We start from the raw sequence: 12677 nt of genomic DNA, 5'->3' as shown, positions 1-12677 counted from the left end.
AAACAAAAAAAAAAAGATGAGCTGCAGTGTCGCAGGAGAGAGAAATACGACGGGGGAATGAAAGTGAAGTGAAAATGAGAGATGGGAAATGGCTTCAGAGACAAAGAGAGATAGCCAACATATTCATTTCCCCTCCCTCCATATAACGGTGCATTCATAACCTCCTGCTGCCACTCATGATGTAAGGCTTAGGCAATTAACCCCTTTCTTTGGGCACACGCTCATGTATGTGTGTGTGTGTGTGTGTGTGTGTGTGTGTGTGTGTGTGTGTGTGTGTGTGTGAGTGAGTGTGAGTGTGAGAGTGTGTGTGTGCGAGTGAGTGTGTTTCAGATCAAAGATAAAAAAATAAAAAATAAATCCCACTGCCTTTCACCTCTGGCAGATGATGTCATACTCTGCACAGCAGGAAGTGATGCTGGGAAACAGCTGCCTTTACTCCAGCAGCTGCAGGATGACATCATGCGTCATACATCACGCTCTGGCATATACTGTGTATGGTTATCACATCAGTGCGACTGACACATAACATGCACAAACTCCTCCACACTCACTCTGCAATACTGAAAGCAACTGCAACAACACTGTTTTGTAGACGCCACTTAGTCAGATGAGGTAATAATGGATATTTATATTGTCTGACTGACGAGCAATTGTTCATTTTTTAATGGCTGTTTGACTTTTCTAATATGACCAGAAATGAAATCAGCAAAATTAGACGGACCTATCGTTAGCATGCAGCTAACGTGTGAAGAAGAGTTTCATAACAATGGAGTTTTTCACGCTGAGCTCCAACAGTTTAGCCGCAGGACGTCAAATACATTATTTAGTCATTTTTATTCAGATTCTGCAGGATGAGCTTCATTATGTTCATCACAGTAAACTTCTCTGGTGTTTGTAATCAGCATCTTAAAAATTCAGAAACACATATCCATGCAAGATTTATGGTTGTGTTTTCACCCGTTGGTTGGTTTGTCAGCAGGATTATGCAAAAAGTACTGAAGTGATTTAAACCAAACTTGGTGCAGGGACGGCGCCTGAGCCAGAGAAGAACTCCTTAAAAATTGGCGCAGATCTGGTTAAAGGATCCAGGTAATCGCTGCACTGTGAGCGGCATCCTGGTGTTTATGCTGCAGTCACACTGTGTCCCTTTTTCTACTGTTAGAAAGTTTTAATGCCTGGTTCGCCCCAAATTACAAACCGGCACATTTTCTTCGGTTGTGTGTGAAAATGCAATTACAGTTAAAAAATAAAATAATAATAATAATAACAGCAACATGATGTTCTAGGAAAAAAAATATCCTAATTACTCCACAGAGCACATGCCTCCATAGCACCTACTGTCTACAACTTTTAATTACATTTAATTGTGTGCAGTATTCCTGTCCGTCTGTAAAATATATTTATAAATTAACTTATTATAATTATAATATTTTTATATTTGTGAGACGGATGCAACACAACTTCATTCTGCCGTGCACATGTCTGGACGGTGATACAGTTAATCTGTCTCAGCTGCTGCTGTTGTATTTCTTCGCCGTTTCATGCTAACGTTGGGCTAAATCTCAAAGCTAACGACTAATGCACAGAGATGAAAGTTTAGCTTCTCATATAACACTAGGTCAGAGAGCAGACGAAATGTTCCATGTGACATTAGTTCACATTGGAGTATTTTATTTGCTGATGCGTAAATGTGGAATTCAAGGTCGGTCCGTATTATTACGTGTCACGTTGAATGTCAAAGTTATCAAAAAAAACCCAGCACGCCTTCTGCGGCCTCTTGAGCAGGAGATAAGACGAGACGGAGAGAAGACACTTCTGCTGACACGACGGTCCCGGCTAATTACCGCCACGAGGCCAGAGGCTGGTCATTTAGAAACTGCTCCTGACCACAAACAGACACCGCCGCTCTCGACGCTCCGCATAAACACACGCGAGTCCAAACACTGACGGAGCAAAGACTGATCTGTCGAGGGGGCTAAGACGCACACGAACAACACAAATACATGTACACACACACACACACACACCCACACACACACACACACACCCACACACACACACACACACCCACACACACACACACACACCCACACACACACACACACACACACACACACACAACAAATTCATACAAACCCACGAAGACAGATAACGGAGGCTGTAATTACACAGTCGCTGTTCAGCCAAGGGTGAACAGCGCAGCGCTAAAGAGAGGACGCCATATTCCAAACACACACACACACACACACACACACAGATGTAAGGATAGGATGTTTTACCACTACTACAGCTGTAATTACAACAAAGGACGGGGTAGATAAGTGCAGATACGAGCAGGGGTGGACACTCGCAGATCCACAAACATATAATTATACGAGTACATAGATTAGGACGTAGACACTTCGCAGGAAGAAGGTCAACAAGAATTATGATGTGTTGTGTAGATCCTCAAGGTTATTGTGTGTGTGTGCGTGCGTGTGTGCGTGCGTGTGTAAAACTACTCAAGAAATCAAAGTGTTTGCAGAAAAATGTGATGATTATTTGCCTCTTATCTTCACTGTCCTTTTCTGGAAAAGGCTCAAACAGAGAGCTTTGTCCGTGTGTGTGTGCGTGTGTGTGTGTGTGTGTGTGTGTGTGTGTGTGTGTGTGTCCGTGTGTGTGTGCGTGTGTGTGTGTGCATGTGTGCGTGTGTTTGTGGTGAATGGTAAAAAACAGCAATAGGAAAGACACAACTCACTCCATTTCCTTGGTTGGCTGGTCACTGTGTGTTGAATTCAGGTGAGGATTAAGAAGAAGAGAGAGGCGCGGTGGAATGTTGTCTAAGTGATTTACTGCTTTCGGTTCTTCTTTCAATTTGTTTTACCTCGTTATCTATTAATTACAGCGGCACCGTGGCAACCTGGAGCAATAAATGAAAGGTTATGTTTTGAAATATTAGAAGAACGTTTGAAATGCGTCACACCTGTGCGAGATGCAGGGAGCTAATTGGCAGGTTGTGTGTGTGTGTGTGTGTGTGTGTGTGTGTGTGTGTGTATTTGTTGTGTGTGCGTCTGCCCTGTCTTCCCCAGATAGCAAAATAAAAACTTCTGGCCCGACATATGCCCGGGTCCTCGGCCCGTGTCTGGCCCAAATACTTCCACATCTGGGCAGGTTCTGGCTGTTATCCTGCGGTGTTGACTGACAGCCGGAAGATGTTCTTGTGCCTGCGCCAGAATTGGTCCAGATGTGGAAGTAGCATCCGACAATCACGCTGTACACGGGCCAGATTCGGGCCGTGGAACCAGGTGTTACACAGAGCCAGATTAAGCCCCCGGGAGAAAATGTGAGCCGTGGTTACAGGACTGCAGACTGCTGTGAGTTTTGACAGTCTGGTCATTTGCTGTCACCGTATCTGGACCCATGAAACAGCTGCTGCTAATTCAACCCTCTGTATAATCATCTGGGACGAACACGGCGCTGAGTGTGCAGGAGCTGCTGTCGACAAAACACGAACCACGGCTAATGTCTGTTGGAATCAGCGCTGTTACCAAGATTACAAAACCAGTTTTCACTCAGAGTGGAGGCTAGTTAGCTTAGCTTGCTAGCTGCTACTTTCAGAGGAACACAACTGAAATGCAAACTCAGCAGCGTGATGGGTCCTCCACATGTTTCATGTTGCAACCGTGTCCGCAAATAGACGGCGGTCACTCCGCTGCCCCCAGTTCATCACCATCAGCAGCTGAAGGTCGTCAACACTTCGGTTTTGCTGACTGTTCCTCTGTTGGTGCAAGTATGCCACGATCAAGCTGGTTGACCCCCGAGAGGGTCCACGATAAATAAACAGCGTGTCATAATCGGCCTCACTTTGATAGATCGCGTATCCAGCCGCCACTTCTGCAGCTACGCAACATATCAGTGTCTCTCTGTGAGGGGAGCGTGCAGAATGACCTCTGGTGCTTTGTAGCAGACGCCGGGCCGAGCAGCAGACTCGTGACAGGCCAGGCCAAAGTCAATCAGCTTCACTTTAAGTGGTCGCCGCCGGCGCCACAACAACCATTATTGTGTCCAGTTTGAGGTCTGCATGAGCAATGTCCTTCGTCCCTCAAGCAGGAGGGTGCTGCGGCGATTCTGGTGACTTCTGTTCCTCCTTATGACGATGCACGTGTTTCGATCCAGGTTCCCCCAGGAAACCCTGTAGTCTCTTCTCATGCCTGACAAACAACAGCAGGCTGGTTCTTATTAACCTCCATGACCGCTGTCTCTCAGCGCCGTGATATCTGGCGACCAAATCCACCCTCACGAGAGAAGCCTAAACCTTGTGGCGCCTGACGAGCGCGCGAGCTTTAAAAAAATCTGTAAGTCACATACGTGAAGGATTTTAATTCATTGTCGCACTGACGCTTCTGTCTTTGATTTCTAATTCAAGATCAACATTTTTCCTGCTTTTGTTGAGCGTCTAAATTTGTTCCTACAAATTAAGAGCACTATCAGGATATAGATTCAATCAAAATAAGAGTATTTATGTAAATTATAATAAAAATAAACTTCTAACTCAATATATGGGGGGGGGGGGCTTGTGGCTCCAGGACCCCTGGGTGTTTGTCCAATTTGCCTGGTTGTTAATCCACTCTCTGTGTTACTAATAACATTAATGATTGCTGCCGTTTGATTCAGGTTTCCCAGTCCCGGGAGTCAGCACACACAACATCAAGGGCCTGAAACTGAAGCAGCTAAATGGAATTCAGCCATAATTAATGTTATTATTTACACCTGTGCTTTTCCCACTGTGACATGTCAATAAGTTTTCAATGAAAAAAGCCTGTTTTACTCATTTTGAGAACATGCCATTGCAGCGGTTGTTTTGTCTTCCTTTTTGCTGCTCGCTAAAAGCTGCTAAATATTTCAGTTGTCTTTGCGCCTCTCTTCCTGTCTGCCTCCTGCATCTGTTTTTGTTCACTTCCCGCCTCCCTGCCGTCCTCCGCAGGTGTTTTGTGGAACCTGTCGTCGTGCGACGCCCTGAAGATGCCCATCATCCAGGACGCCCTGGCCGTGCTGACCAATGCCGTGATCATCCCTCACTCGGGCTGGGACACCTCCCCGCATACGCAGGAGGACCGCAAGCTGCACCTTCACTCCTCCCAGGTCCTCCGCAACGCCACAGGCTGCCTCCGGTCAGTGTCTCTGTCCGTCTCTCCCGCTGTTTTTGTTCCCGCTCTGTTTTTAATCAAACATAAAGACGACAAAGATCACACATTTTAAAATCACCCACTATTAGCTTCATATTCAGTATGCATCAGCTAAACTACCAACAGCATAGAGACATATTCACTCACTTTTACAGAGATGTTCACAGTCTGCTATTAACAACCACAAGTCTCTGTTCGCTCAAAGCAGTCTGTATCCTGTGTTGTTTCTGCCTCCGTGCACACAGAGAAGTGACAGACTCAGCTACGTTTAAGATGACTCACCGTTTGGCTTTGGAGCTGCTGAGCCTTTTCATTTTCTCACTTGAGACATGATGCTATGATGCTAGTCATACAGTGCAAAGTGGAAGTAGTGGGACTGACACATATTTTTTTTTTCTTGTTTGTTTTGGCTCTTCTGCTCCGGCACGTTGGATATAAAAAATAAATAAAAGAAACAACCAGTGGCTTTACCATTTAGTGCTGAATCCTATGTTTTCAGTTGATTTAGATATTAAAAATAAAATCAATACATTTAAATGTAGGCCAGGTTTGGGACTGTGATCTATGGAATTACATTGTGATGAACTTTTATTTCAGTAGCGTAGACTAACGCCATGATACTGAGTGTGTATTTTGTGTGTGACATTAATGGGTTATCTGTTTCTCATGCTGAACTGATTATGATTTTGGTGGTCAAAGGTCAAAGGTCACTGACCTCACAAAACATGTTTTGTTTTTTTTTTGTTTTTCTGTTGCCATAATTCATGAATTCATACACTAATTATGACACAGTTTAAGTGTCTAACAGGATGACATTTCATAATCAAAAGGTCAAAGGTCAACTTCACTGTGACATCGTAATGTTCTGCTAAAACACTTCTGGTCCTTATCTCAGTGCTGTAACTCAGTAAACGGAGAATGTGACTGTATTTCCTGTAACTTGGCTCGCAGCAACGAGCCAATCTCCCCGATACATCATCTTTTAAAACCTTCAGAGTTATGCTAACACTGATTTTATTTGGCAGCAAGCTGTAAACACAACAATGACAACAGTTATACTAAACGTACTATGGCAAAAAAAAAAAACAAATGGAAGCAAACACTTGCCAGTTCTACAGATCGAGCGTATTTCCTGAGAGGAATATCTTCATCGTGCTGAATTATATGACTGTGTTTCAGCAGCTTGTCGCCAACTGTGTGTGTGTGTGTGTCAAATGTTTGGTGCTGGGCAGGTGGTGGCTTTATCTTCTCTGTGAGAGAATGGTGCTAATGAGAGCTGGAAACAACAACTTTGTGCACCTGAAAATCAAAAATAATGAGGTGAAAAATGCCAAAATACTCACTGATGTCACTGTGAATGACCCCTGTCATATACACACAGTCGTTAGCATCATATCAACTATATTATACATTCAGTTTAACTTAATAATAAGCTACATATCGTTTTTGAACTCTGATTAATTGCATTAAAGTGCAGCTTATCACTTATTTCCTCACAAATACATCAACGTCTTACCTAAGACGTATAAGTATGTCCATTATTAGCTTATTTGTGTTTGTTGAGGGTATTAATTGACTTTACTCGTTCCTGCTAATTATGAATGTAACGAGGATAAGAAGCGGGGATAATGGAGGCATGTTTGATAGCGGTTGGTGTCAGACTGACCTCACGAACTAATACATCATCTGCCTTTTAAACAGCATAATTAAGCAAAGTGTCTGAGTGTGTGTGTGTGTGTGAGAGAGAGAGAGAGAGCGAGCGAGCATGTGTGTTAACTGTGACTCAGAGACACAGCCGTCCCTTGCAGTTCTCCATTCTGTAAAATTAAATAAAAACGCTGTACGGCTCTGATAGCAGTGTATAGAAGCATCAACTTCTCCGGAGATCTTCTGCAGAAAAATCCATCATAATATTGTTTTGTGTTTCGTGCCATCTGCCGTAAAGGTTGTTCTTCGCAGACCTCCTTCACTCTCTCCCTCAGCACAATCCAATAGAAGTTACTCTGAAAGCAATCTACCAAAGTATCAACCATACCCACGATTACATCATTATTATTATTATTATAATCTACGGGAACATTTTTATTTCAGCTTGTTGACCTACAAGAAGTGGAATTTTATAAAGGTTTATTGGTTGTTTTAAATTGTAAAATAATGTTTACAGTATGTAGTATCATTATCCTTACTGCAGACCCAGGGTAGTAACAGATTGAAAAGTGGAAGACGGTACAGGGTCTGTAATTCTAAATCCTCCTTTCGCATTAAGTATTTCTGTGTAACATTAATTATTAATAACCAAATAAACGGTAATCAAAGCTAACGTTTGTAAAAAATAACATCCATAAGAGTTGTGTAAGATTTGACTGACAGAGACCTGACAACATTAACATAAACAAAGGAACTGTGTTCATGTGAGAGTCTGGTTCCACACCTGTGAATCGCCACAGACGACCACAACTCAGATTTGGTCACCGATTCAAATGGGTCTTCTTTAATGCTCATTGGTGGAAGTTACTAACAGGTTAGAGAAACAGTTGACCAATCAGAGCGTGACAGACAGTAAAGGTGATAAGAAATCCATGATGAGATGATCGCTTTTGAGGGCCGTTAAAAACTAGATATAACTAATCATTAGATATTTCTTGCACGTGAAATTTGTTTTTCTGCGGCGCTCTCCAAACTCGCTCAGGACTGCGTGCTGAAATTTTCTGAGGTCGAGTCTGAGCTCATAAATATTTCCAACAGAGACGTGTCGGCCGTGTACCGCACATCTTTTTTTGATGTGCTATTGGTTCCCCTTCATCAAACATTTCAGCATCACAAGAAAGAAAAAACACATCTTGCAGACAGATTAATGACAACTTCAACCTGAGACACTGACTCTATGTCTCTATATATATATATCTGTCTCTCATCGAATAGATTTATCTCGTATTATTCCTTCAAACCGTCACTATACGTTATAAAACAGAACAAATACATTTGCTTTAATTATGCTACAATTCATTTCATTCATTGAAAATTTTGACATTCGCTCTCGCAGACGTGACAAAAGTGCAGCACGAGTTGACAGTCTGCTAGTTTGTCTGGCTTCCTGTGTGTGTGTGTGTGTGTGTGTGTGTGTGTGAGTGTGTGTGTGTGTGTGCGCATGTGCGCGCCTCCATCTCTCTGTTTGTCCCTCTGTCTAACTACGTGTGTGGCCATTAATCTCAGCTGCAATATGTATCCTCACCTGCTCTCAGTGAAAATAAACTGCACGTATTGGAGGCTAACAGAGGCTTTATTCGCCTCTAATACTGTACGTGTGTGAAAACACACACATCTGGTGCTGTGATGTGATGTGTGTGTGAGTCTGGGTGTGTGTGGGTGTGTGTGTGTGTGTGTGAGAGAGTGTGTGTTGCAGGAGATAGCTTTGTGTGGATCAGCTCCCTAAACTCGAAGGGCTAATTCATCTTTCTCACGCCTCGTTAGGGAATGCTGGGAGTCTGATTAAAGATTGAATATTTCATGGCGGGTTTGGTATAGCGCCGGCCACCTGCTCTCTCTCCCCCTCTCTCTCTTTTTCCATCTTCCATTATCCCCTTCACTTTTCTTATTTTCTCTCTCACCCTCTTTTCCCTTTAGTCACTCTCTCCTCCTTCGCTCCGTCTCCATCTCATTCTATTACTTCATTTCTTTTCTCTCTCAATCATATTAACCCTCCTTTATCCTTTTCCTCTTCTGTCTCGCCCTGTCCCCGGCTCGCTGTCTCTAACTTCCACATGCACATCTTCTGCCTCTGTTGACCCGCTGCTTGTTTCACTGCTTGTGTGTGTGTGTGTGTGTGTGTGTGTGTGTGTGTGTGTGTGTGGTGCGAATGCTGTCGTGCCAAACCAACAGGAAGCACAGAAACTTGTGCTGCTACACTGCTGAACATGAATTATCTGTATTGAATTTGCAGGAGTGACAGCAGAAGGAGCAGCATTTACTGAGGAGCAAGTTCAAGCCCAGCTTGTTATTTACTGTGTTTACAAGCTGAAACACCGAACCATTACTACCAGCCAGATACTGTATTTAAAAGCTGTAAATGCATCCGTCTCTCCCAGCCTCACTAAAACGACAAGAGGAAAGCAGCAACCAGTGTATAGTAAGGCAGTTGGTGTTGTTGTAACCTTTAGAATCAGCACGACTAGATCAAAATATGAACTGACATGACGAGGGCCTTGAGGTGGGTCCTGCTTTATTAACTGAAATGTAGGCGCAGAGCAGACCGGGTCCGTGTCTTTGCTTGAAATCTTTATTCCCGCAGGTGTAAAGACACCTGGAATCCCTTTACTCCGTGGAGAGAAGCGGCTCTGCAGCTGTAGCCGTTAGCTGGCGTGCTAAATAAGGGTCTTAACAGTGTTGTCAGTTAAAGTCAGCTCCCTCAAAAAGGAAGTAAGAAGTTTTAGATTTCATTTCCAAAGGTCTTGAGTTGGCTGCCATATATATATATATATATATATTTTAGTACTGTCTCTTTCTGCGCTGGGGACTGTTTAATTCTTTTTTGAGGAGTTTCAGTCAGTGCCATCAGACCTGTAGCAAACTATGTTGCTAATGCTAGCCGCAGTGGCTAGGAAGCTTATATATTACTCCTTATGGGAAAGTGTCATTTTTAGCAAAAATTTAAATGAAGTTTAAGTAATTATTTTTTAATTGGGTAATCCATCTGTCAATTTTCTGACACTTATCTGGGTCCAGGAATTAATGTTACATTAATTACTGAAAAAAAAAAAAAATGTGTGTAATCAAGTAATTCATATATAACTTATTGTTCCCACTGGTTTTCCATATGGCTTTGAAAAGGGTATTAAACTGCTTTCTATTTGGTATTAAAGAAAGGTCTTTAAAAGTCCTAAATGAATTTGGTGAACACTGCAGAAATCCTGGCTGAAATAAAGAGATTAGCTGTCAGACTAGCTAGCTGTGAGAGCTGCATGCAGGCCTCCCGTGCCATTACCTTCCTGGGCGTAGCTTAACCAGCATATGCTTGCCAGTAGAGAAGCAGCAGTATGCCACTGTTTGCCAAAGCTGAGCCAGTACCACCTATGGTCAAGGCAATGGGACCAGTATTCCCAGCAACCAGCATCTAAGGTCTCTTCTCTGGTCAGTTTAGCTAGTTAGCCATGAGATCCAGTAAAGACTAGCTGAGCATACAACTTAAAGAAGAATGAGGTTAAATTAATTATTGTTTAATTGGGTAATCCATCTGTCAATTTTCTGCAACTTATCTGGGTCCAGGTCACTGTAATTAATTATATTGCAAAGAATTAATGTTACATGAAGCACTGAGCCTGAACTCTCAGAGCTAGCTAGCCTGGCGATTAATTAATCTCTTTATTTCAGCCAGGGTTCCTGCACCAAAATCATTTAAGACTTTTAAAGACCTTTTTAATACCAAATAGAAAGCAATTTAATACCTCTTTCAAAGCCATATGGAAAACCAGTGGGTACAATAAGTCATTTATGACAAGCCACGCTGGGTGCTATGAAAGAAAACTGTACACAGTGTACAGAGAGTGGGTTGAAACAGAGGGTAACATTGGCTTATTAACGCCCCAGGGTCCTGTAGCAGGTAAATTCTTCCACGGTGATAATGGTCCAACAATGCAAGTCGTCCATGTGTTTGTGTAAGGTGTCGTTAGGTAGATGTTGTTTTTGTTGTTGTCTTTTGCTTTTGCATTTTGTCATGAAGGCTAAAGAAAGAACCTTTTAAATTTGTATTTTCCTTAAATCAGGTCCTCCTTCACTGTCCGTCATATCGTCCCCAGACCAGGTTGTTTCTATGGTAACCAAGAGTGCAGGAGAGCTTTGAACATGTGAGGCCAATTTGCTCCACACTTGCATATTGTCTGCAAGCCTGACACCACATCATATACTAAATTGAACATACTAAAACATACATATGTTGAATCATAAATTCTTTATTGTGTGGAGAATGTAGACACAGCTAGGGAGTCATTAACAGCAAATATTTTTGAAGTCTTCATGAAGTGGTTGAATCACTTGTATCTTACATTAGTTGGTGTATTTTATTAAGTGGCTCGATTGTTTCTTTGAATATACGAGATAAAATTCTCAGAATTCAATCTGACAAAAACTTAATTCACACACACGCAGAGGCGTCCAGCAGAACTCTGCTTTTGATTACACAATTAATGACAAACAAACAGTCGCTCCCTGCTGTTACCAAAAGATTGACATTTTTGTCAGTGCACTTTTTCTCTCAGCAGCGGCACACTATGGATTAATCCAATTCTGTTTCTGTTTGAAAGCTCCCCTTGTAGACACATAACCTTTTTCCTGCAGTGTGGTTGTGATGTCTTTTCCTCTCCCTCTCTCATTATTTAGCTTCTTCACACTGAAAGATCTAAATGAGAGATAATCTGCAGCCCCATTGCCTTGCAAGGGAACGCTTCAGAGGGATTAATTATGCCAAATTTACTGAGGTTAATTGAATTGAATCCATTAACAGGTAGTAACCAAAATCAAGGAAATGTGTGAAAGAAAGAAGCACATTAAGTGGTTTCAAAGTATCATTCAAGTGCTTTTATTTTTGTGTTAGTCTTTTTGCGCCCTTAGTCATGTGGTGCACGGTACAGGTAACTTCAGTCAGTGCCCTATTGTGTATGCATGATTTGTGTGTGTACTCAGGTAACCTTGCAGCAAGGCTCAAGTTAAAGGCCTGCAGACTAGAACACAACAGCTTGTCAACACCCTTAAAAGATTCCAGTGGTTATTTGACTGTATAATTAAAACATGATGCTCATGTAATTTAATAGAACGAAGACTCCACTGAGGGTCAGAGTAAAACAAACTGAAACTAAAATAATCCACATTTAAGGTCACACTTCATTTAAAACTGTGACGGTACATTCAATACGCGACCTTAACAGACTCAGGTTAGTCCAGATAGAAAAAAAAACCTTGACGTGATTTCAAACTGGCATCATTTGTCTTTGACACCTGTGGTCCTTCAGTAGCAAAGATGAACACCATCCTTGTTACTTAGCACTACTTATTTATTCATTCATTCATTCATTCATTTATTTATTTATTTTGCCACTTAGGGGCAGAGATCCACAACAAACTGAAAACCACACATGCACATTTGACATTTTACGGGATAATCAAACTGATATGGCTAACATGCTAGCTAACAAAACTGATATGGCTAACATGTTAGCTAACAAAACTGATATGGCTAACATGTTAGCAAACAAAACTGATATGGCAAACATGCTAGCAAACAAAACTGATATGGCTAACATGCTAGCAAACTGTTGCCTACATATACATTAAAGATGGACGAGCAGCAACGTTAACGTTCGTTTGCAGTCATGTTCCTGGAGATGCTAAATGCCACACTCTGTTCATCAGTAGTTGCTAATTTCTTTTGGGTGTGCTGTTTAGTGTCGGGAAGGTAGAGTACATTAGTTTTTATCAAAGCTGTTTCTCAGAAAACAGCAGCCTGCTGCACCTGGAAATGAG

The 12677-nt window shown here is 42.1% G+C and overlaps 1 protein-coding gene across 1 annotated transcript in view; it reads left to right on the top strand.

Annotated features, from left to right (window-relative positions):
• Positions 1–12677, top strand: part of ctnnd2 (catenin delta 2) — a 162762-nt gene that overhangs the window by 127694 nt on the left and 22391 nt on the right. Inside the window, exon 14 of the mRNA XM_022768920.1 lies at positions 4964–5150. Coding sequence (XP_022624641.1) covers positions 4964–5150 — 187 coding nt within the window. The remainder of the gene's footprint in view (positions 1–4963; positions 5151–12677) is intronic.

Source organism: Seriola dumerili, unplaced genomic scaffold, assembly GCF_002260705.1.
Source record: "Seriola dumerili isolate Sdu_G_001 unplaced genomic scaffold, Sdu_1.0 BDQW01001892.1, whole genome shotgun sequence".
In the NCBI taxonomy this organism is placed as follows: domain Eukaryota; kingdom Metazoa; phylum Chordata; class Actinopteri; order Carangiformes; family Carangidae; genus Seriola; species Seriola dumerili.
This window is presented reverse-complemented; position numbering and strand designations above follow the sequence as displayed.